General features: G+C 41.4%; 1 protein-coding gene and 1 long non-coding RNA gene across 3 annotated transcripts in view; one reads left to right on the forward strand and one right to left on the reverse strand.

Annotated features, from left to right (window-relative positions):
- Positions 1-15,705: 15,705 nt before the first annotated feature.
- On the reverse strand, positions 15,706-17,694 carry LOC139085113 (uncharacterized). The gene is made up of 2 exons (XR_011543160.1): positions 17,211-17,694; positions 15,706-16,653 (listed from the first exon to the last, which is right to left on the reverse strand). It is a non-coding gene; the product is annotated as an uncharacterized lncRNA (long non-coding RNA).
- MAL2 (mal, T cell differentiation protein 2) overlaps positions 16,935-26,675 on the forward strand; it is a 29,160-nt gene continuing 19,419 nt past the window's right edge. The window contains exon 1 of one of the 2 annotated variants that reach the window (XM_008514741.2): positions 16,935-17,237. In XM_008514741.2, the coding sequence (XP_008512963.2) occupies positions 17,106-17,237 (132 nt within the window). In that variant the 5' untranslated portion in view covers positions 16,935-17,105. Of the gene's footprint in view, positions 17,238-17,894; positions 18,628-26,675 lie in introns of those variants that run through there. The other variant, XM_070630898.1, reaches the window with a different exon arrangement.

A 26,675-nucleotide genomic window follows, 5' to 3' on the forward strand; every position in this document is an offset into this window, starting at 1 on the left:
TGTCTTATATGTGTGTCAACTCAAACAGAAGAACGTGTATTGACCCACATAAATGAAAACTAGACCCAGGAGCTCAAATGAAATTATCATGACACAGTCTCCCTCCCCATTAGAGAGTCCATTTACCTCTGTGTTTTCGCTTTGCACTGGCTAGCTCTGCAAGATGATCCCTGCAATATCCAGGCTCACAAAATCCTTAGAGCTAACAATCAAGTGGAAACAGTTTCTCTTTCCCAAACATTCCAACAGGAGCCACAAGATTGACTGCCACAGCCCTGATTTGAATTGTGAATGGAATAGGAAGATGGACCAGGCCTCTGCCATTTTCTTACCCTTGGAGTCAAGAATGGAATTATCCCCACCCAAGCTATGTGGACTGAGACTTGGGAGGTGTGGCCCATTAAAAGAAATGCAATAGGAGATTACATTTAATAGTTTAATCTCCTATTACCAGAAGGGGAAAAATAGATGCTAAGCAGTCAACACTATTGATGTTCTCCTCAGAGGATAACTCCCAAAGGTGTTATGAGCTCACATTGTGTTCAGGAGTAGTTGAAAGACAGATGGTAGTGAACCTTCCAGGAATGAGATCTGGTAGAAATGGGTGGGGGGTGAACATGAAAGCCCTTGGAAGAATGAGAAGGAGGGCCAATGGAGAAGTAAAAAGCCAGAAAACACTGACTGTGAACCTCCCAATATCTCTGCATCAGAGGCCAAGGGACCACTCAGCCCATGACGCACATATAAGAGCCTACCCTAATGCAGTTAAATAAGTAGACAGGAGAAGTCAAAAATGAAACATATGTACCGTACAAACATTTGTAAGAGATGCATTATTATCTTTGCATGGAAATTACCTGAGATCTTGGATAAATGCAGACCTGATTCAGTAGGTCTGAGATGGGCCTGAATTTCTGCATCTCTAAATAGCTCCTATGCAACACTGAGGCTGCTGCTCCACACTGGTAGCAAGAATCCCGGTGGCATAAACTGAGGATGGTCTAGTCACAGTTTCACAGGTGGTATGAATCAAATCCTGGCTTTTGTTGCTGCTGGTTTTGGTCTGTAGGCCAGGAAACACATACCTGATTGGTCAAGCTTGGGTCATATGGTCACCCCTTAGCCAAGGAATGTTAACCTTTGCGTTGATGGGAGAAAGGCAGTTTCCCAAGAGCAAAATCAGACTGCCGGTACCAGGAGAAAGGACAATGGATGCCGAATGGTCCTGCAGGGCCATAGGTAACAAGGTGCACAGCTGGAATCTGAAAACAGGTTGCCAAGTCACGTGTCTTCCACAGCTGCCCGGAAACACCATATCTAGAATGACGTGCTGCACAACCTATTCATAGTCCAATTTCAAACCCTTCAGTCTGCATTGAAAGGATTAAAAGGCACAAATTGACGTGCAAGTATCCAGCAATCATTACAACACAATCACTACAACAGGACCAAGGGTATCAGCAGCCACACGAGTCCACTGTTATCCCTACTCACTGGGTAGCCCTTCAGGTCTCGGTCCCTGCCTGGGAGAAACTGTTCACTGCCCCAAGAGAGCTCTCTTTTACACTCACAAGGTAAAGTTGTCCTTTGTTCCTGTAAAGAAACCCATTTTGTATGTTTAATCCTATGCTACACCTCCTATGTCTTCCTCACAACTCTTCATCAAATCCCATGACCCTCTCAGCCCAAGGTTCCATCTGGTAGAGTTGCTAAAACAACAAAACACCAGCGACACTAAAGAATGACCATCTTATGAATGTGTATTGCGTGTAGGTACTGCCCTAAGACTTTACATAGTTTACCTCATTTACTGCCCAATGTGGGGTTTTGTACTGGTTGATTTAGCCCAGCTGGAACTCCATTTCCTGGGGTCCCTTACTTGTATACTTCTAGGTTGTCTGGCCACAAGAAGGATTTGAGATGAAGAAGGAGGTGAGATTTGGTGAAGTGGAAGTGAAGTGGCAGCCACTATGCTGTGGTCATCATCGGTTGGACGTGATGAGGGACAGATGCAGAGGTACCTGTGGGTTCCAATCTATTCTTGATTTTCCTGCTCTATGCCCAGCTCTCCATCCCTATGGCTGGCTCTGTTGACCAAAAGTGACCACAGGCTGGGGTTGCCAGATTTAGCAAATAAAAATACAGGAACATTGAGCTAAATTTGGATTTCAGATAAGCAGCAATTTTTTAAAAGTGTAAGTATGTCCCATGCAATATCTAAGAGATATTTATACAAAAGAGTACTCACTGTTTATCTGAAATTCAAATTTAACGAGCGTCTTGCAGTTTGTCTGTTAACCTACCATCAAAGTCTGGTAACCTACCTCAAGGGTCCTTACTGAGAACTTACAGAGGCAGCAGCCACAAAGAGCCAACAACCTTCCACAGACTGCTATAGCAGCTGGATGAACCCAGCCTCCAGAAACCTACTCATTCATGCATGCCAGGGCTGCTGGTTAGCAACATTTTTCTCATCTTTTTAGACCTTTATTTCCCCAGATTCCTCCCATGGTTGTGTAAGGTTGAACTCCTACAATGCATTCTTTATTCCACAACATTCACAGGCTTCTGCTCCCAATTAAATGCTAACTTAATACTCACTCTGACTTTAGGAGGAAGGTGCTTTTACTATTCCTATTTCACAGGAAAAGAAACTGTGACACAAAAAGGTAAAGTGACTTGCCCAAAGTCACATATCTGATAAGTAGTGGAACTGAGATTTAAATCCAGGCATTTTATTTAATAGCTGGCTGCACTACCATGATATATTGCCATAACAGAATATATATAGAATGAGATATTATATAATTGCTTTAACAGTATATAGAGAGAGCTATAATATACATTACGTATTAAGCATGTATCATATAGGTTGTATACACTACATCACATATAGAGTACTCATTATAAGTAGTATATAGCATTTGTACATAAACCATGTAACTGATTAGATATAGAGATATATATATTCAAACTTATATAGAGAATTTAGCTCCAGGACTTCATAGAAACTGATTTTTCAACTGTTTTCACTGGTGGATAACAAAATGCCACCTGTGTGTAATTGAAAATATACATACACACATACATATTCTCAACTGTATCCATTCAGTATGTTGATATCCATTAGCGACAACAATTGAAAATCAGTTTTTAGAAAATCCTGGAGCCAAATTGTCACATAAACAAAAAGGAGTAGGTAAAACCGCTTCTTTGGATAATATTGGTGACTCCAAAAAAAAAAAGAGAGGAGAAAAGAAGAGACTGAGCTCACTAATGTTCAAATGAGGATGCATTCGAATAGAGAAAGTTAGTAAGGACTTCATGTGCAAGGATCCCTGAGACAGTTTAAGGCTGTGAAACAAATTCAAAGTTTAGAAGAAAACGATAGATAATTCCACCTAATGAGTACACAGCAGACTAATTATAGTAATGAAATATGTTTAATTAAAAAGAAGTCTGCTTTCTAATGATTATCCTGACTGTAAATCAGTTTGAAAAATGCCATAGCTAAAGACAATAGACATAAAGGCTGCAAGGAAAGTTTACACAAGGAAGGTAAATAGATGTGTTTATTATTGTGGTTTGAAGCTAGGATTCTAGCAATCCAAGATTGCTTTTAATACACTATTCCCTGATTTCTTATGGCAATGTGCAAAGAGTACTTGGAAATAAAAGAAAGTCTTAGGATACTCATTTAAATATGAAAATTAAACTTTAATATGAATTTGGAGAAAATACATTTAAGATAAATTTGTAAAAAAATGTGAAATTATAACAAATTTCATTCAGGATATTGGTGTTAAATTCCATTCATGGAATCAAAATATCAACCAAGCCCATACAGCTCCAGTTTGTAGTGGGACTTAAGAATGACATATAAAGCTTATTTCATGTTCTACTTTAGTCACACAGCCATCATCGGTGGCTTACTGGCCCACAAACAACATAGCAGCTGGAGGAGAGGAGATTTGGAGTTTCAATCCAGTGCTGAAAAACTTAACCGCTTCCGCCCCTGGTTCCTGTGAATGTTGGAGTGGTAGCATTATCAGACATATCTTCAAGAAAATTTCAACCTCGGAGAAGATCCATAACAATTCATTTTCTGGGCATATTCTGCCCTTGAACCATCCACTTCTCTTGCCTCTTCCCAGACAAATGGTGGGATGGAAGCGGTGGTGTGCTGGGGCCAGCCTGTGCCAGCTCATGCAAGCTGTCAAACTTTTGAGAAACTTGCAGGCTGCTTACTAAACACAGACATTATTAAAATTTAAATTATATCAGCTTACAAGTAGGTAAAGTATACTAGAAACAAAGTAACAAATACTCAGCAATTCCTAATTATTTTCTTTTTTTTATTATCTATACTCTTGAGGTTGTCTACATCTGTCATATCTGTATAGTGGATATACTATATATTGCTGAACACCTCTTCATAACTCCACTTTTAGTGACTTCACGTTGGTAGCGTGAAATTGATCGCGGTGGAAATATTTGCACCACAGAAATCAGCCTGTGCTACAAATTATCATTCCTTCTGCCCTACATAGTTAAACATTTACCAGCACACCACTGGATAGAGGTCGTTATGGGAACTGAGTCATGCTGTATAGGAACTACATTTGGAGGGTGGAACTTGAGCTCTGGCTGCTGTGTGGAGCAGAGGAAAGTGATAACAGTGAGTCCACAGAAGAAGCCAGACAGATGTAATCTAAATAGGTTGCCACACTGTGGAAGCTAGGCAGAGAGAAACTGAGATTCTGGCTGGAATCTGTTGAGATGAGAACTTAGAAAAGCAAACAAAAGCAAGAACGTCTAAAGAAGTGGGTGGATGGTGAAACCACAGAAAAATTATTGAATTAAGAAGATTAGTAGGTTTTATAAGGTGGGTCCTAGGCATGGACAGGAAAGAAGAATTTAAACGCAGGAACACTGATTTCCACATTTATGTTACATCACTTCAAACAAAAACTAATTTTTCTGAAATTATCTCTTCTCCCTCTATTTAAATCCCTAAACCTTCAATGTCTGATCTCACATTAAAAAGGAAAGAAGTCAGATTAACATTCTTTAATATTAGAGCAAATGCTTATACACAAACACGCACACATACACACTCTCATATACACATACCCCCCACATACAGGTTAGCTAGAGTGGCATTCACTGGGAAAAACTATTGGAGATAGAATTTCTAGCAGAAATATAAGTTCCCAGTTGCTCATTCATTAGGCAGGGTCAGACATAAGACTCAGATGACCCCAAACCTTGAGCTGTGAGCTTTAAGCTGCATGATTAAAGAAGCACTGGCCCCTCCCTAGTGTGATTCCATCCTGTGACACGGCAGAAACCTGGCTCCAACTGTATTCTGCCAGTTTAACATTCATGGAAGGCGGGAAACAGTCCCTGCCCTGGGCACTGGGTCCAGACCCTATAGTTTCAGTTATATGATACGCCAAACTAGCAGTAGGAGTAGCAAATTGTTGGGGAAGCACCAGTCCTTCATTAAGGGTTGGAGCCCAAGCTTTGCATTTGACTGGGATTGCTCATCCTGAGAAGTGGGCCAGCTCCCAGGGAGTTTACAGAAAGCCAACTCCTTTTCTTGAAGGCCAGTCTGCAGGTATTGTTCTCAGACCCTTTATCCTTATTTCTCACTGACATATAGCCTTGATCCTCCAAGAGATTCTGGAAATGTAATAGATGAGTTCATCAAAAAGGATTAATTAGCGCTATTTGATGGAAAGTTCAAAGATTTTTTGTTAAAGCAAAAAGGTCTTCTGCCTATTTCCCAGTCTTCTAGAATATCTCATCCTCCTAGAAAAACAATTATTATCAAATTAATACTCCTTTTTTGAAAACTTAGAATAAGGATAAAATGTTTATTTTTTTTCCCCAAGTGCCAATTGCTCCAAGAGAAAGAGTGCTATGACTTATTACTGACGTCTGTCATGGGTGTGGGGTAATAGAGAGTGCAATACATGTCAAATATTTATCACTTTACCTAACTTTTTTGTAAATCATTTTCCTCACTTCAAAACATGTATTTTTGTAGGCATCTATGTGTCTCCTTAAAAGCCACAAGCTACTGATTTCTTTAGGATCTTTTGAAGGGCTATCCCTACAAATGTGAGATAATTAGAGGAAAATTAACATAATAGTCTATATCTATCCTTGGAAAAATTTCTAGTAATGTCAGATCTGATTATATCTAACGTTTGAAGAACAGTTATAACACAAATTCCATGGGAAAGATCTCTTTCTTCTGGTGTGATGAGGTGCTCAATGTAAAACTGACCATCTGAAATGTGTTTTTTTCTGTGAAAGTAATGGCAACACCTGCTCTCTCTTGCCTTGGTAAGCATCAACGCATTTCTTTGTTTTATGGATTGTAAAGTCATTTTCGATTGGATAAATTTAAACAATTACCAGAATGAAGAACCAACATTGTATATATTTCAGGAATAATTTCTGTGCTTCATGCAGTATTACTAACGACATTTAACATTGATGAGGTGCTTACTATGGTTTAGGTACTGCAGTTAGAGCTCTCTGTATAATGTGTACACTTAGTCAATTGGCAGAATAAAACTGCCTCCCGCAGAAGTGTAATTAAAAATAGAGACTGGGCTCCACGAGAATAAATGACATTCTGCAAAAACGTGAAACTAGAACATTTCCTCAAAGTCTAATAAATTTGTACACTCTCCACCATGCTTAGCAAAAGAATTGAGCACTCACTAAATATTTATTACAATATCATATTTGTGAGCATTCTACAACTAAAATTCACATCTATTTCACTTCACCTCACAATAACCTCAAAGGTGGAGAAATACAGGAAAATAACTCCCATTTTAAGGATGAGGGATGCGTCTTAGAGAGGTTAAATGATTTGATCAAGATAAGCAAGTCTGCTCTCTCTAAAGTTTCTACTTTTGCCCCCTCCTCACACTCCTTTCCCATTCATTGTTGGAAGGTTTCAACACTAGTGCCACTTTATTCTTCACAAAGAGTCCTGAGTTATCTCTTTAAAGCTTGTGCTTCAAAAGTTCACTCCCCTGCTCTAAGCTTGCAGTGTCCTTATAGAGTTCTTAGGGGAAAGCTCACAGACTTAGGCATGACCGAGAAAGCCCTGGGAAATCAAGGCTTCACCTGATTCCCTGGCTTTGCCTCAAAGTACACGGATTTCATTCAGTTTCTTAACACCAAGCTCCTTCTTGAATACAAGCCTTCACATATGCTCTTCCCTTTGTTTATAACACCCCTTCCTCCTCCACCCTTCAGTCAGGGTGACTTTTATTCATCCTTTGGGTCCATGACTAAGCCACTGACTCATCAAATCTTTCCCAAACTTCCCACATTAGGTGAAGACTTTTTAGGCTGTGCAGCAGATGAACCAATTCCTTACTCGGTCACTTTTCCCAAATATGAACTATAGAGAGAGAGATGGGATCCACCTTCCATCACGGAGGGCTAAAAGTAGATACTCATGTTCCCAGCTTTCCTTTCAGCTAGAGTACCAATGGCTGGGCTAGTTTTAGCAAATTAGATGCACCTGCTTCCAGGTTCCAATGAGAAAGATTTATTCCCAAGGTGATAACATCCAGTTTTGAGGCAAGTATAGAGGTAGCCATAGCATTAATGCTGATGGTAGAATCCTTGATCTAGTTCTGGCAGTGTAAGGACTGCAAGTTGTGGATTCCATTGATTAGTGGAGTTGGAAGTAGTGTCCTCACTAGACTAATTCTGTAGCTTAATTTTGGGCATGGCTTTGGCTATGCATCTTCCCTTATTCCTATCCACTTTCTAAGCTTGGTTTCCCAAGCTTCCTGCCAAATCTATGAACTACCACATGTCTTTTCAATAAATTATACTTCTCTTTAAGTCAACCAGGTTCAGTTTCTATTGCTTACAACTTAAAGCCCTGAAAAAAATATTCTTGCCCTTTATAACCTTACAATTTAAGATGAATACTTATTTCAATGATGTCTGCTTCCCCCACTGAACTATGAACTTGAAGACGACTTGTACTTTGTATTTTGTGTGTGCCACTGTATCTCTAGTGCCTTGCACAGGTTTGTCACATAGCAGATACAAAATAAATTTGATGAATGAAAGAATGAATTGATATGCGTAAAGCACTGTGCCTAAATGATGGACAAGGTAGGGGACTACAGGGCATACAAAGGAAAAATTGAAAATGTGATCCTCAATAATAGGAAAGAAATGTCTATAATGAATTAATATGTGTGTACATAGACATATATGTATATATCCTATATGTGTGTATATATATAACAGAGTTTTTAAAATAAGTGATACAAACATAATAGAATGTAAGGAGAAATAAGTGGTGCAAATGTAGTAGAATGGAATGAGAAATAGAGAAATCCATAATTAGAATCAGAGATCTCATCATCCCCTCTCAATAACTGATAAAAGGAGAGAGAATGTCAGTGACAATATGGAAGACTTGAGCAATACCATCAAACTCTCTGTCTTCAATCTGGATCCCCAGAGGCAGACCCTGAGATATGGATTCATGTGCAAGTGATGCAGTAAAGAAGTGCTCTCAGAGGAGACTGCAAGAGGCGTGAGTAAAGCAGGTCAGGGAAGGAGGGGAACTAGGCAAGGGCGCTGTCTCAGGCAGAAGTCAGCCTGATCCTGCAGAACAAGTGGAGTATAAGTTACATCTCAGTGTTGCACAGTTCAAGGCACGGCTTTCATACCTCTTCACCTGACCATCACTGGGAAATGCTAAGGAGGGAAGGAAGGAGGAGGCGTAAACTCCAGACTCTTCCCTCAATCTGTACAAGCAGGCAACACACTTCCAGTAGCTCATGGTTGTGTTCCCAAAACGGGCCACTGGTGCTGATGATTGAACCCACACCAAAGAGGGGAGAAGGGCACACAGAAATGGTATAAAGGGATTTGAGGGGCCCTGGGAAGCGCTGATGTGATCTGCTTCACTTCCTAATCTAGATTCTGATTTCTAACTCGATTTCTCTCTGGAACTCCAGACCTCTGCTTCCAATTGTCTGTTGGAATGCACCTGTATTTTAAGCTCATAATGTCTTACAAGAAACTTTATCTTTCTCTATAAGACTTCATCTTTCCCTTTTGTTTCTTCCTTCTGTTCTTGGAATTACCATTTTTCCAGTTACCCAGGCTTTGACTTCACTTTTAAAAACTTCTGTTGCACTTCCCTATCCAGTCAGTTTCCAAATCTTTGAAATCCCACCTCTTCAACAGCTCATAATCTGTCCCATTCATTCACTTCCACCACTTAGAACAATGCCTATTACCTCTCCTTTGAATTATGCTAATAGTTTCTATTATCTGATTTTTTTTTGCGTCTAGTCCACCTACTCTGTAGGAAATTTTAAATAATTCTGTCAGATCGACTTTCTCATAGAACAGCCTAGATATGCGAACTCTATGTAGACAGTGTATAGTTAGGTCTTGCTTTTTATCAAATCTGATAACCCTTGCCTTTTAAATGAGGATTTTATGGAATTTACATATAATGTGATTATTATTATAATTGAATTTAATTTTATCATCTCTCTGTTTTCTATTTGTTCCATATGTCCTTTGTTTCCTTTTTCTTCTTTGCATGACTTCTTTTGAATTAATCATGTGCCTTTTGTGATTCTTCTGTATCTGCTTTGTTCTCTTGCTAGCTATAACTCCTTCTTTCTGGCTTATTGTTATTTCTTTAGGGTGTATAGTACACGTATTCAATTTTTGACAGTCTAATTTCACATAATATTGATTATACCACTCCAAGTGGAGTATAAGAACTTCAGAACATTATATTTGACATTTCCATCTCATGACCTTTGTGCTGTTATTGTCATGCCTTTTGTTTTTACACATAACATAAATACTAAAATACACTGTTACAAGTTTTGCTTTAAACAACTATTATAATTCAAAACATTTTTAAAGTAAATTCTGTATTTACCCACATATTTCTCCTTTTTGGCCATTTTTATCCTTTGTGTTGATGCAGATTTCCAACTGGCATCAATTTCTTCTGCCTGAAAGACTTCCTTTCCCATTTGTGTATTTCTTGTTACTATCAAATTTTTTCAGCTTTTCTATATCTGAAAAAGTCTATATTTAACAACAAAGATAAGATCCATGAAAGAAAGAAATAACTGACAAGCTGAACTTCAACTGCATTAAAATTAAAAACACCTGCTCTGTGAAAGACAAAATCGAGAGAATTAGAAGACAAGCCATAGACTGTGAGAGAATATTTCTAAAACACACACTGATAAAGGACTGCTATCCAAAATATACAAAGAATTTTTAAAACTAAACAGTAAGAAAACAAGCAACCTGATTAAAAAATGGGCCAAAGCTCTTAAGAGACACCTCACCAAAGAAGATTGACAAATTGTAAATAAGCACATGAAAAGATGCTCCACATCATATGTCATCAAGCAAACTCAAGTTAAAACAACAATAATGAGATACCACTACACACCCATTAGAACGGCCTGAACACTGACAACACCAAATGCTGGTGAGGACATGGAACAAAAGGAACTCTCATTCATTGCTAGTGGGAATGCAAAATGGTACAGCCACTTTGGAAAACTATTTAGCGGTTTCCTACAAAACTAAACACTCTTACCATTGGGTCCAGGGATTGTGCTCCTTGATATTTACCCAAAGGAGCTGAAAACTTAATTCCACACAAAAAACTGCAGGCAAATATTTATAGCTATGTTATTCACAATTGCCGAAACGTGGAAGCAACCAAGGACGTCCCTCAGTAGATGAATAGATAAATAAACTGTGGGACATCCAGACAATGGCAAATTACTTAGAGCTAGAAAGAAATGAGATATCAAGCCATGAAAATACATGGAGGAAAGGCCAGCCCCATGGCCAAGTGGTTAAGTGCACGTGCTTCACTTCACAGCCTAGGGTTTCGCTGGTTAGGACCCTAGGGGCGGACCTGGCACTGCTCATCAGGCTGTGCTGAGGCAGCATCTCACATAGCACAACCAGAGGGACCTTGAACTAGTGTATACAACTATGTACTGGGGGGCTTTGGGGAGAAAAAGGAAAAGAGAGAGAAAAATAAGATTGGCAACAGATGTTAGCTTAGATGTCAACCTTTAAAGAAAAGAAAAAACTGCTAGGAGTTAAAAAAAATACATGGAGGAACATTGAATGCATGTTACTAAGTGAAAGAAGCAAATCTAAGAGGCTACATGTATGTTACTGTATGTAACAACTGTCTGGTATCCTGGAAAAGGCAAAACTATGGAGACAATGAAAAGATCAATGGTTTCTAGGGGTGGAGGTAGGGAGGAGAGAGGACTAGGCAGAGCACTGAGGATTTTTAGGGCAGTGAGAATATTTTGTATGATATTAAAACGGTGGATATATGTCATTATACATTTGTCCTAACCCATAGAATGTGCAAAACCAAGAGTGAACTCTTTGGACTTTGGGTGACTTTGATGTGCCAAAGTAGGTTCATCCTTGGTATAAAATCTACCGTCCTGGTGAGTGACATTGAAAATGGGGGAGCCAACAGTTGTGTGGGGGCAGAGGGTACGTGGGAAATCTCTATACTCCTGTCCCAATTCTGTTGTAAACCTAAAACTGCTCTTAAAAAACTGTCTTAAAAGATAAACCAAAGATTTTAGATGTCTATATTTTATCTCCATTTTTGAAAGGCATTTTTACTGCATACAGAATTTTAGGTTGACAGGGTTTTTCTTTTTTTTTCTTTTAGTACCTTAAAGATGTGTTCTACTGTCTTCTTGCTTCTACTATTTCCAACGAGAAGTCTGTTACCATTCTTATCTTTGTTTCTCTGTATGTCGTGCATCTTTTTTGCTGATTACTTTGAAGATTTTCTCTTTATCACTGCTTTTAAGACATTTGATTATGATGTGCCTTGGTTTGGGTTTCTTCGTGTTTCCAATTCCTGAGGTTTATTAAATGTTATCTCTCTGGGTATAATTTAGATCAAATTGGGGAATCTTTCAGTCATCAGTTCTTTAAAACTTTTTTCTGTCTCTCTCTTATCCTGCTCAGACTCTATTTACAAATATATTAAAGCACTTGAATTTATCCCACTGCTCCTATGCTATTAATTTTTTTTTGTCTTTTTTTCTCTGTGTCTTTCATTTTAGTTTCCATTTCTATGTCTTCATGTTAACTAATCTTTTCTTCTGCAGTATCTAATTTTCTGTTAATTCTCTGCAGAGTATTTTTCATCTCAGAGATTGTAGTTTCCATATCTAGAAATTCAATTTTGGTCCTTTTTACATAACATGCTCAATCTTACTCTATTTTTTGAAATACGGAATATATTTGTAAGAACTGTCAATGTTTTTTCTACCAACACAATCATCTGTATCATTTCTTGGTCTATTTACAGTGGCTGATTATTATCCTTGTTATGTTTCATATTTTCTGCTTCTTCACATAACAGGTAACTTTTAATTGAATGCTAGACATTGTGAACCTTATCTTATTGGTTGCTGGACATTTTTGTATTCCTTAATATTCTTGAGCATGTTCTGTGATTTAGTTGAGCTAACTGGAAATGATTTAAGTACTTTGAGGCTTTTGAAAAGGCTTTCTCAGGCAGGACCGGAGCAGTCTCTTTTCAAAGGCTGATGTTGCCTCAATATTGAGACAATGCTTTTCTTAACACTATATCCAGTGGTCCATTAAGTAGGAGATCTTCCGCTCCAGATGGTGGAAACATGAACTATTCCTGTCCTTGGATGAATTCCTAGGATTGTTTCTCTGCTCCTTTGGAATGCTTCTTCCCTGGCCTCAGATAAGTCACCTACCTTCATGTGCTGATAAACATTCATCTGAATATTTAAGGGGGACCATTTGTTCACCTTCAAAGCTTTCTCTGTATGCAGCTCTTTCCATTCTAGTACTCTGTGAACTCTAGCTCCCTTGGTCCTCCTCAAATTCCCAGGTTCACCACCTCTGTTCATGGAGACAGCTGCCCTCCAACAGAGTCTCTCTCACTTGTACTCCAGAAACTCTCTCTAAACTGAGAAAATAACAGGGCTCATGCCATTTCTTTCCCATCTCTAAAAGATCATTATCCTGCATTGCCTGATTTTCAATGTCTGAAAACCAGTGTTTCACATAGTTTGGGATTTAGTTGTTTCAGCCAGGCAGGTAAATCCAGTCCTGGTTATTCTATTTTGGGCAGAAGTCAAGTGTTGCTGTTTTTGATGACAGGAGAAACTTGTGTACGTTCATAGAGAAGGAAAAATTGAGTGTGAACTGGAAATTGAAAATTGAAGAGAGAGAAGGGAAAATTAATGGATCAATTTCATAAGGGAAGTACAAAGGTGAAACAATGAGAAGCTGAGACGGGGTTCAACTTTGGATAGGGAAAGAAACACTTCTTACGAAACAGGAAGAAAGGAAGAGAGTAATGATGATGAAGCAGAGAAATCTACATGCAGAGTTAATTTGGTCACTTGATACTGCTTGAGCTCTCATTACATAATGTGAATAAATCTCAGCTGCTTCCTTCAATATGGGAGAAGGGATGAAGGAGGAGGGGAGTGAAGTGAGATTCCCAGCACAGCTCTAAATCACCCTCTTTCTAAATTCTCATTCCTGAGCATTCCATATTCTTGATAGAAGTGAAGGGTTTCTAGATTATTGAATAGGTTCTCAAACAGCCTATTTTAAAACTTCTGGTGGTCTGTTTCGCAGCTCATATTATCTGATATCTATCATCTCTTGATGCCTCCACTGAACTTTTCAATTTAATATCCTGTTACACAACACTAGTTAAGGGATGTGAGACAAATGAAAATATAATTTCAATTTAGTGAAGTAAGTGTTCTGTGTGAAGTAAGCACATCAGGTTATAGAAACACACTGGGTGGGAGGGAGCCCTACATAATCTTCAATGGCAAGAGAAAGGCTGCCATAAAGAATTGCCCTTATAGGGGCCAGCCTGGTGGCTTAGTGGTTAAGTTCTTACTCTCCACTTCAGCAGCCCAGAGTCCAAGGGTTTGGATCCCAGGCACGGACCTACATTTTGCTTGTCAAGCCATGCTGTGGCAGCGTCCCACATACAAAATAGAGGAAGACTGGCACAGATTTTAGCTCAGTGACAATCTTCCTCAGGCAGAAAGAGGAAGACTGGCAACAGACGTTAGCTCAGGGCCAATCTTTCCCACCAAAAAGAACAAAAAAGAATTGCCTTTATGACCCAAAGGAATTATGCAGGAAATAGATCTGAGGTAGAGGAGTGGTAAGAAGAAAGGATGTTCCATTCGAGGGAGGAGAATGTGTAAAGGTGTGGAGGCAGGGGAGTTATTGGACCTTTAGGTGGATTAATAGGACTAGTGAGGTCAGAGAGTTCATTTGAATCTGCACCCCAGAAATTCCTTGAATGCATTCCAGGGTGTTTCAAATTAAGTAGAGGAGTGGCTGTGATCAATTTTTTGCTTAGAAATCATTGTGATAGCTGTGTAGACAGCACAAGGGAGGGAACAAGACTGTTAGAGTATTTGTTGTGAGAAGGAATAGTATCCTGTGAGAGAGTAAGTACAGAGGGAATGGAGAGAAGTGGATACATCCCAGAGAATAAGATGGTAGAACTGCCAGACCTCATAACTAACTAAATATGTGGCAGGAGAGGAGGTACTAAGGGAAACTCCCAGATGTTCGTCTTGGATACCTGGATTGACGGTCCTGTTTTCAAGGAAACAAGTATTACTGGTTAGATGTCCTAAAACTCCCTGAAAAGTAAGAGAAAGTAGGATTGAGAATGAAGGAGAATTAGATGAATAGGAGATAGATATCATAGAGAATGTTAGCATTCAAAAGAATGGCAGTAGCAAAATTCCAAGTAATAAGGTAGATCCAGACGTGATTTCACCTCACTGAACGTAGCGAGTGGTTGTGAGGCAAGATTGTTGAAAGTGTCATGAATATGAATGATGACATTCCAAAAGATGAGACCAAAAGAAGTCCTTGAGCAAGGTAAAGGTCATGCTGGAGGTCAGTAAACCATGGAAACGAGATGGGGAAAGAACAGAGAAGTGAAACCGTTAAGAGCTCACGCTCAATTATGTAGAGGAAGAGACAGAATGGTGGGGTGGGGGTGGGGATGAGTGCTTTTCTCCCTTTGATTCCAGAAGTGTTACCTTCATTAGAAGGAAACTGGTACTACCAAGAGAAAAGAGTTTTGGGTAGTGGTCATAAGAGAGGGAAACTGTTCTAGGCAGGAATTCGTTTTTAAGCAAATAATACCTTACAATAATGGAAGAGGCTTCGATGACAATCTTTTTCATTGCACTGGTCATTGTGGAAGCAGGTAGAATGAAGAAAGCAAGGATGGTCGGGGACACATGGTATAGCGAGGAGGGTTCTGGAAGGGACACAGTGAAAAGTTTTCCCCTTGGTGGCAATTTTTTAAACAAACACAGCTGAGGTTCTTCTGAGTCATTAGCGCTTCTGGAAACTCCAAAGTCATTTTTAAGTTTATTCACTGAAATTTGGGGAGCCCATCATAGTTGCTGAGCATCTCCATGATGAAGATCTTGAAGAAATCTTCCCCTCAAAAGTTCTTTAAGTGCTTATTGAGAAATGTTAGGCATAAAATAAACCAGACTGAAAGATCTTTCTATTCCAATCAGATTCTGAACAGAGTTCACTGATGAAATAAATCAGTCTAGAAATCTTTAAATTTCCTTTAATAAATACCACACATTACATATCAGAAAGTGATGACTAAGAGGTGGAGGAGATAGGCAGTATGTACAAAAGGTTTCACCCACACCCTGTTTTGTGGTTTCTACCCTGATGCTGCCACCACACCTATGAGTTTCGCTTATTAAAATAATAAAGAGGTAGAATGACTAAAATCTGCTGACCAGGGCATAGAGCTAAACACAGTTCCTCAAAGGCTAAACCTGACAGACAAGATCAGTAGTCAATTTGGAGAATGTCTGATGATGTTAGCGAATACTGTTTCCAACCTGGTCTACATGTACATGCTGGTGTATGTACTTTATCTTCAGCTGATCTTTGAGAAAAATAATCTCATCCTCTTTATTTCATTTATAAAATTTTGACATTAACACCGAAGATAGCAAGGGGATAAATTGGGCCAGAGAGTCCAAACTACATAGAATAGCCCCCTTTTTATCTTAATCCTTTTGTTTAAAAGACAACAGCAAGGAGAACTAAGTTTCAGACAGGTGAAATCAATAATTAAAGTTTTATGTGGAAAATATAACCTATGCAACATCATGTGTACACACGAGCGTGATATGTGGATGTGAAAAAATTAGAAAAATAGCTATCAGCTATCATTAAGGAGCGGTTACTATGCGCCAAACTCTTTTCATGTTATATCATGTCATTGGAGCATCCATTCGAGGTAGGTATGATCCATGTTCATCATGTGCATCCCCATTTCACAGATGGGCACACCACAAAGCAGCCGGTTCCCTCCCGGGCAGCCACCGCCAGCAGGTGTTGGAAGTGACTCCAATGCGCGAGGCCGTCCTAGTGGTGATTTAAAAATCCCACTAGAGTCCCATTTAAAGCAGATCCACTCCACTTTTTAGCTAGGACTGGTGACTTTGATTTTATCTTCTGAGTCACAGCTCCAACGAAGACCTGTCCTCCAGTGAAAGTGAGTAAAGTTGATTAGAGGAGCTGTGAGAGTTGGGGGAAGGACAGGTGGAAGAAAACAGGTGAAAAGGAAGAGGAGGGACAGCAAGAACAAATAAAGAGCAGGACAGGGGGCCGGGCGTTGGGAGGCTCCAGGAGCGCGGGGCGCTGGCCCAAAGCGGGGCTAGGAGACCGGAGCAGGAAGGACAGCGCCAGGTGACTGCCGCACCTGTGCACGTGACCGGCCAGGGCGCCAGGGCGGAGGCGGCTCACCTGGGCCACGTGACGGGGCGGGGCCCCGCCAGGCCCTGGGCAGCGCGGCCACGCCCCTCCCGCGCGGCGCGCCCGGACCCCACGGACCCGAGCGCCGGCGGCGGCGGCGGGATCCCGGGCCGCGGAGGCGGGCGGAGGGAGGCGGCGGTGCGCGGAGACGCAGCAGCGGCAGCGGCAGCGGCAGCATGTCGGCCGGCGGAGCGGCAGTCCCGCCGCCCCCGAACCCCGCCGTGTCCTTCCCGGCGCCCCGGGTCACCCTGCCCGCCGGCCCCGACATCCTGCGGACTTACTCGGGCGCCTTCGTCTGCCTAGAGATTGTAAGTGGGGCAGCCTCGGCGAGGGTCGCGGCCCGGGAGCGAGGACGGGCAGCGGCATCCTTGTCCCCCGGGCGGTCTCCCTCTGCGCACGCCTCCAGCTCCCTTCCTTTCGACGTGGCCTCTTCTTGCTCCCCTCCTGGGGTCCTTTCGATGCCCAGCGCAGCCCGAAGCTGGGCGGCGGCGCAGCCACCCGGGCCCTCTGTCCTGGCACCTGTTACGCTGGCACCTGCTTCCCCGCTGGCGACAGAAATGGCCACAAGAGAGAGAGCAGGCGGCCCGGTGGGGCCGAGGATTGGGGACTTTGAGAGGAGAAGGGTGTTCGGGCTTGGGGGCGCCGTCAGAGACGCCTGCTGGCTTGGCCCGGGACCGCGCGGGGCTAGAGCCAGAGCAGGCGCTCACGGCCTCGCCTGTTGCTAACCTGCCATTTTGTTGGGTGGTGCAGAGGTGTAGCCCATGACTGGCGACCGGGAGGCTGCCACCCTAGGAAGGGCGGGGGCGGGAGGTACCAGGAAGAGGGGGAGGAAGGCTTGGGCATTTTTTTTGCCCTTGCTATTATTAGTGTCCTTTGGATTGCGGAGAGGAGCAGGGCTCTGGAAACAGGGCAGGGGACAAGGTGAAGTCTGTACCGTGCCCTTGGCAGTTTCTAAGCAAGTGGGCGGGCCTGAGAATGGAGGGAGAAAGGTACAAACCTGGCTGTCAAGTTCCCCGCTGGCTGCCTTCGTGCCTTCTCCCTTCCTGGGCTCCTTCTGCAACTGCCAGCCTTCTCAGCACGCTTTCTTGGGCCTAGGTGAAGATGAGGTCACCTGGCCTGTCGTGCAACCTTCTTGGGCTAGAGACTTGAGCTTTTTAAGAGGAATTTTATGGAGTTGGAAGCTTTCGGAGCTCGTTGTGGACAAGGGGAAAATGTGCAAATATAAATTGGGCAACCTAAGGTTGCATCATGCCTGAGAATGGCAAATACAGGGTGAAATGTTAGCGAGTCGGTGCTTTTCCTGCAGGCTGGTTTTGTTTGCTCGGCGTGGGGTTTTCATCTCTTACCCCTCACCCCCTCCTTTGAGTTTGCATAACCTGGATTTGAGTTGCTTCGTTTCACTTTTATGCTTGTGGGGCTGGAACGCCTTGTGAGCGTTGGTTTTCTGTTCTATTATGCTAAGGGTGGCTAAGACACCCTAAGTTAAGTTTAGCTCAGATTTGAATATGAAAAAGGAGACAAGTGAGCTACAGTTACGATCGGATCGTGACTGTGAGGCTAGAAGAGGCTGGTTTGAGTCTGAGGCCGTTTCAGAAGCATCTGAGTGCTTGGGATGAGGCACGGGCATCCATGAGGAGAGGATGGCGTTGGGCCGGCTGCACTGCTGTGCGGAGGGAGACACGTTTGGAAGAAAAAGAGGTGGGGACAAGATTTTATAGATTCTGGGTTGCTTTAGTTCCGTGTTCACCAAACTCCATTTGTTTGCATACCTCTTTTAGAAGTTTTTGCCATATCCGCATTCCACCTGTACAAGAGTTTACAGAATGTTCATTTAAATATATTCACTTTCTAAACTTCAGTACCTCCCTTAGCCTCACTCTAAGCAATATTATACATGAATTCTCAAATTTGATATGCTGGTTGTATTTTTTCTAATATTCAAATATATGTTTATATATGTATGTGTATATGTAAAGATATATATATATGGAACTATATATGTATGTAAACGCCAAGAAGACTTATCCATGTGCCATCAAATCATATACCATTTCAAGAACCACCTGCAATCATGTGATACTTTGGGAAACACTGCTTAATTTTGAGGGAAAAAAGGCAGAAGGTGATTTATTCTCTTTCCTCTCCCCCGCCTCCGTATCTCTTTATCTAGCCCAGTTGTTAGTTCTCAACTCCTGCTGTACTTAATTACTTGGGCGGCTTTTAAAAATACTGTTGCCGGCCCAGACTAATTAAATCAGAATCTCTGGGGGAGCGCCCAGAGTCGGCTCGCTTTTTTTAAAAGCTCCCTGGAGGTTCTAATGTACAGTCGTGGCTGGGAGCCACTGAGGGAGGTCTTTAGCGGGGCTCTGTGGGCAAGACAGCTCTTCACATTCAAATGTGAATTCTCTCTCTCTGCTGGAATTCCTACCACTCCCCAGTCTAGGACAGATTCCAGACTCACAGAAATATCCAGTCTTTTCCCTTTATCTCTTCATTTCCTCTGGCTTCTTACCCCCGAAACATGTCTAGGACCCATATCTAGATAGAACGGCATCACTTCCAAAAGCCGAACAGTAAAAAACAGTTTACTTTTCACTTTTTATGGCCAAACATCTTGATAGGTTTCAATCTTCGCCCTCCATTACCTCTTCTACTTAAATGTCAACCTTCCTCCTCACCGCACACCCCCAAAAATAAAAGGGTCAAAATATTGCAGTAAAACCAGTGACCTTAGATAAAGAAGAGACCACATTGGAGCCAAACTATAGCTCCTTCTTAGCTCTCATCCTTCCAGACCACTTAGAGATATTGGATTGTATGCTTTAAGAGAGCAGAGATCAAGACCACTTTGGTACCCCTCTATCGAGAACTCCCGCGCTGAGCAGACACACGGAGAGGAGCTAAGTAAACACTTTTGATGCACCTTTGGTCCCAGCTTTCTTAATTTCCCTCTGATTTTCTGATTCCTTTAAAGTGTTCAGTTTCCCATGGCTCCTCTTCCGAAATCACTCCCCGTGTAAATTAAATGTGAGAATTAGCCAGGAGCAGTTCTGAACTCAAGGTCCTTTCTGAGGACCCATGATTTTAGCCTCTACCAGTGTTTCTAGAGATTCCCCAAACTCAAACTCCTTCTTAATTTTGACCTCTTCTCCAAATCCATCTGTCTTCGTGATTTCCCTGTTTATGTCCTTTTGCAGTCTAAAACTTAACACATGAAAACTGCATCTGACAAAGATAGACTGGGCTATCAATAGTTGGCTAAGCTAATGAGACCGTGATCTTGGAGTTCACTTCTCATGCTAACCAGTAACTTTGCTTAAAGAATTTGATTCCAATCCCCCTTATTGTACCCCATTCACAGTCTCTCAGGTGTAAGCCATTTGTTAGGGAGCTGATTGAAAAGATACAAATAGTGCCAGCCTAACAGCAGCAGGTAAAACCATTTATAGCACTGGCTTCCTAGGTGGAGAATGTTGCAACCTCGCGTGCTTGGTGTGGTTTCTTGAGATAGGTGTGCTCCACTCCTAGATACCTAAGTTGTCAGCACCTCGGTTTTTGGAGTCAGCCAGACTTACCAAGTCATGCTTGCCATAAGGAGTTTAATACTAAGTTAGTTTTGCCAAGTGAAGCCTTTTAGTTTGGAAAACATCAGCTTCAAAAGTTATCATTTTCAAAATCTCTCAATGTTTCTTGAATTAATGCTTTATGTCATTCATCAGGTATGTATTGAATACCTCCTGTGTGCAAAGCCCTCTTCTGGGAGCAAAGACTTGCTGTCACCTGAAAGAGTTTATAACCTAGTTGAGAGAATATGCACAAAAATAACTAGCATTCAGGGAAGAAAGACGTGGTATGGAAAGTGAACCACAGCTAAAGCGTTTTCCAGGCATGTCTATCTATAAGAAAATAACATTGGAGCATCTGTACTATTGGTCTGAACAAGATATTTTGGGTTCCTGTTCTCAATAAGCTTATCTTGTATAATGCACAGGAAAGCCGGTATTAAACATGGAAAAGAATGAAGGTCATAACTGAATTCAATGTGTTTCACAGTTTCAGTGTTTAGGAAACTATCTACATTCCCCAAGATATATATCCACATTTCTCTTTATTGGAGATATTCTAGGACTCTTATTCTCATGCTTCTAACCACAGTGTTTGGGATGCCACAATAATTTTCATTTATTCAACAAATAATTAAGAACCTGCTTTGCATCAGGTCTTATTTTATGCCCTTGGAATAAGATAATTAACATAGCTCCTGCCCTTAAAAGAAATTCCTGTACAGTGAAGTATAAAGCAAGAAAGAATTACAATGTTGTGTTTGAAGTGATAAAACTGATTTATGAAAAGTACTATTAAAAAACAGGGTAGAGTACATCTGGCCACTGGGGAGTCCAGGAAAGGCAGCCTTAAAGGGATGGCGACATTTGAGTTTAGCCTTAAATGATGAGTAGACACTCAATAGACAGAAAAAGTGAGAAAGAGAATTCCAGGTAGAAAGAAAGGCATGTGCAAACCTCAGAGACAAGAAAGAGCATGGCATGAAGAAGGTTCTGGCAATTATTAGGTGTTTTTTTTTTTTGTTAACATGAGTTGTGGGAAGGTGGCAGAAGAAGGAAAAAGGGCAGGTAAAGTTCAAGTTGTGATTTGCTGAGAAATGATAGACCAAGGCATAGAATTTATTCTGTCTGTGATGGGGAGCTGCTGAAGGACAGGGATAAACTTGATCAGACTTGTGTTTTAGAAATCTTCATGCAGTGAAATTTGGTTATAAATCGGAGAGAGCGGAGGCAGGCAGACCAGTTAAGGGGCTTATGGCAGTAGTCTGGATGAAGGGTGACAAGAACCTGAACTAGGACAAAGGAAAGAAGCAGAGAAGAAGAGAGACACATCTGACGTTTGACGTGTCCTGAAATGATGCTAGACAGAACTTAAATATAAGATGTAGCTCAGAGAAATTATGCCAGGAAAATAAATGTTAATAAAAGGATGATGGGGAGGGAGGGGGAGGGGAACAGGCATGTGCAGTCGTGCAGATAAATCTATGGAAGGGATTTCAGGTCATTTTCAACCGAAAGTTTTGACTTTAGACCGACTAATGCATAAATGTTCAGATGTAGTGAGTTTTCTTTTCTTGCCTAGAAAATAGATTTTGATTACAAAGGGGAGTTGTATGTTTTCAGTGCTGGAGAGGAGTTATCCATGTAACTAAGGTTTTTCCTTTGCCTCTGGGTTAAAAATCTCTATCCACGTGAAAAGACTTTAAAACTTCTTAAGAGAAAATAAACTGATGTCCCTGCCATGGTTATTTTCAGCAATCATTTGGCCTGAGTGGCAGCCCTGTAAGAAATATGAAGAAGTGAAATTCAGAAAACTTTAAACCAAATTCCTGAACACCTTGAGCTCCAAAGGAAGAGGTCAGAGAGAGGAGATTTGTTTTATGGAGCCCTATGGAAATGTTGCATCTGGTAGTAGGAGCTGTGAACATGGCATAGCTACATTGACATGTCTGAATAGAAAAGACTGTGTAATGACAAAGGGCAGGAACCGGTCTGGCATCCCCAATATCATGCACATGCAGTACTTAACAAATGCTGTTTGATTGTTCTGCAGGACAAACAGAACAGTGTGCGAAAATATTCTAGAGAAGCTGGGTGGAGTGAGGAGGGCACCCTTGGAGTAGACGTCCTCTTAAGTCTTGCCCAGCTCTTAAAATGTCATGATTCTTCTCATCTACAGTTTGACCTGAAGTTCCTGTGTCCTATTTTATATGAAAAGAGCCATGTCCTTTTATCATCACCATATATGACATTTTTAATTTCTGTGTAATAACTTTCTAAAGGAGGGAGGTGAAAAGAAAGAAAAGAGACGAGTTGTACAGTGCTTGCTGATGTCAAGGCATTGACATAGATGAACATTGTTAACCCAGGTGATAGCCAGTTACCTATAAATGTGAAAAGAATATTTTAAAAATCAAGGAAAAATATAAATAAGAATAAAAAGGGGCCAGAACATATTTTGTCCCTGTAAGATATGCTTTCCATTTTATTTATTTATTTATTTTATTTTTTTAAAGATTGGCACCTGGGCTAACAACTGTTGCCAATCTTCCTCTTTTTTTTTTTTTTAACAACTGTTGCCAATCTTTTTCTTTTTCTTTTTAACCTCTGCTTTATTTCCCAAACCACCCCCCACCTCCAGGTACATAGTTGTATATCTTAGTTGCAGGTCCTTCTAGTTGTGGGACATGGGACGCCGCGTCAACATGGCCTGACGAGCGGTGCCATGTCCACGCCCAGGATCCGAACCCTGGGCTGCCACAGCAGAGCACTCGAACTTAACCACTCGGCCGTGGAGCTGGCCCCTGCTTTCCATTTTAGAGTGACCATCAGCTATTTAAGAAAGTGAAATGGCAGTTCGGGTCAGATGGGAAGGAAGAGAGTGGAACTTATAGCATCCTCAAACATTTTTAAAGCTTTCAAATTTTAGATTTAAAATGTAAATCTAAACAGCAAAGCTTCTTTTGCTTTAGTGTATGTTGTACATAGGCCTCTTCTACAATATGGCATCTCATTGCTTCCCAGAATGTGGCTTGTTTTCCCTTCGTTGATATAAAAAAACAAAACACCTTGCCATCTTGTACCTCTAATTCAGAACTGTACCAGGGCTAGTCCAGGACCAGTCTGGATGAAAGTCAGCATGGTGAGATGACAGATGGGCATGGATGGAGGCGAGCAGGAAGCGGTGGCATAAGGCACAAGATAAACAGTACCCTGGTCAAAAGTTCCAATGGCAATTGTAATAAAATAGGTAAATTGAACAAATTTAGGGCCCTAAGAAGATTGAAAATGGGATGTCTTGAGCTAGACTGGCAAAAGGTGCCAACTTCCTCATAACTTCCCACCCTAGCCTCCTGAGATCTTGTACTAGATGGTAGGCGTTGCCAATAATAACTTGAAAATTGAGAAGTACATGTTCTGACTTCACTAGTCTTCATGCCTATTTTTGAACACCCACCATGTTCCGGGGAATAAGCTAGGTTCCAGACAGCAGTGTGTTCCTAGTGTCCCAAGCTGCACTTCTGAAGCATTTTCTTCTAGAATGATTCATTACAAACACTGGTGGTTTGTGTTCAGTTCAAGGAGAATGCAACTGAACATCTTCTGTAGAAAGCACCATCCTGGTTTCTGAGCACACAGAGCTGTTTAGGGCAATGCCGCAGACTCTGACCTCACAATCCAGTGGGCCAAACAGGCACATGAATCCATGATTTCAAACCAGCTGTTGTAAGCACTGTGAAGGATACATGCATCAGTAACCATGGAAGCACAAAGGGATGGCATCTAGCCAGGGAAGTCTTTCTGGAAGACGTGGTACCAGAGTTTAGTTACCCAGCAAAAGTTTTGATGGCAGCGTGCTAGGCAGAAGCACGGACCAGTGTAATGGACTGTGCATGCAGGGAATGAGGGACAGGCTGGAGTGCAAAGATAGGTTGGTAGGGACTGAGCTTGGAGAGGCAGGCAGTGCTCTTACCACTGACTGCAGTCACACTGTGAATGAATTGACGCTTCTATGGGCTGCCTTATAAACACGTCTATCAGTTATTGTATTTGTTGATTGAGTATGTTCCCAGTGAAAGCAGTCTTTTGAAATACAAGTTCTGTATAAAATGGAGTTAAGTGTAGGTAATCTATTCACTGGATGATAAATAGTCTGAACGTGTTAAACGTTGAACATGTTAAACGCTCTTTAACCGTGTAGTTTCATTTGCAGGTACCCAATAAGTCAGCATCCATTAAAATAGGAGGGGTTATCAAGGAGACAAGGTATTCTGAAGTTTCCCAGGGGGAGGGTCACAAACCCCTTTGTGACTCTGATGAAAGTTAGAGACTGTGTCTTCAGAAAAATGCATATGTACTTGTCTAACCAATTGATATGATTTCAGGGAACCAACCCCCGCTCCCCCAAGCCACTCCATGGCGAAAATATAGAAACCGCCGTCCAGGGGCAAGCCTGGTGGCACAGCAGTTAAGTTCACACGTTCCGCTTCTTGGCGGCCCCCGGGTTCGCCGTTGGGATTCCCGGTGTGGACATGGCACCACTTGGCAAAAGCCATGCTGTGGTAGACGTCCCATATATAAAGTAGAAGAAGATGGGGCACGGATGTTAGCTCAGGGCCAGTCTTCCTCAGCAAAAAGAGGAGGATTGGCAGCAGTTAGCTCAGGGGTAATCTTCCTCAAAAAAAAAAAAGAACGAACCCGGGTCCAGGCCTGTGGCTGAGTGCTTAAGTTTGTGCGCTCCACTTCAGCGGCCCAGGGTTTCAGTGGTTCGGATCTTGGGCGTGGACGTGGCACCACTCATCAGGCCATGCTGAGGCAGCATCCCACATAGCACAACCAGAGGCGTCACAACTAGAATATACAACTATGTACTGGTGGGCTTTGAGGAGAAGAAAAAAAAGCAAAAGAAGAAGATTGGCAACAGTTGTTAGTTCCGGTGCCAATCTTTAAAAAAGAAAAAGAAAAAAAAAGGGTAGAAACCCTGCTCTAGAATGAAACTAAACTTTGAGGGTGGCAGAATAGCGTAATATTAACAGCATAATCTCTAGAAGGCAATCGCCAAGTTCAAGTCCCAGATCTAACATTTGTTAGCTCTGTAGCCTAGAGCAGGTTGTTAAGGGCTCTCTGCCTCAATTAACTTATCTGTGAAATTGGAATGATAATAGTAATTATCTCTCAGTGTTTGTAAGGATTAAATTAGTACAAATAAAACCCTCAGACTAGTGTTTGGAACATAAGAACTCAATGAATGCTAGCTAATATTTTTGTTGTTCTCATTAACTTCCACCTCTTACTCTAACTCTGTAAGTCAGACTGGGAGACTTTTTTTTAACTCTAGGCTTGGTGGTTGGTTCATTCTCCCTGCTGTAGTGATGAAATGCTCAAAATGTAAATAACAGGAGAATTGGAAAGAGGGGGTTATGTGTTATATACAGAAAGTTTAAATAATGAAGTATTCTTCCTTAGGGGCTGTCTAACAAGTCCTTTATACCTTCAGATTCACTTACCTTTCCCTGTTCTCATTCCAAACATTGACTGAAAATAGGTCAGAGTCAGAACTGGCCGTTTACGTAGTGAATAATAAGAGTATACTAAGATGAAGATGTCAAATTGGTTTGAAACTTATTAGCTAAGAGGTCAGAGGGCATGTTTAAAAGCAAGCTATTAGGAAAAAGGTGACATTGGAAAAGAAAAAGGATATTTGGGGATATAAGAAGACATCTGAATAAGAGACAAGTTGGGAAGTCTGTAATCCATGCAGCCAGAATTACAAGAGTCGCCGCTTGCTCAATACCATGTTTTCCCATGGGGTTGTGTATTTTTGCCAGTCTACAGTTTCTAGTGAAAACATGTTTTAACTCCAACTCTGAGGGTTCAGTTCAGTGTGATGTGTAGATGAATACTTCCATGGTTTTCTTATGGGAAGGCCTCAGCCAAGTCATGCCCTTCTGGCTTGCAGGGGCCAAACCAAAGTGAAAAACATATGGTAAGCCACGAAGGAGATCTGTGGTTTTAGGAATGTGTGGCAGTTTAATAACTGCAACTCAGAATATATTTGAGCACTTGAGGCGTGTGCCAGGTACATCTAAATCTGCACTCAGAAGGAAACAGGTAACCATGTCACAGGGGACACACATCTGTCTATTTGTAGGAAATGTTTACTTTTGCATCATCTGGAAGTCG

Source organism: Equus przewalskii, chromosome 8 (assembly GCF_037783145.1).
Source record: "Equus przewalskii isolate Varuska chromosome 8, EquPr2, whole genome shotgun sequence".
Classification (NCBI taxonomy): domain Eukaryota; kingdom Metazoa; phylum Chordata; class Mammalia; order Perissodactyla; family Equidae; genus Equus; species Equus przewalskii.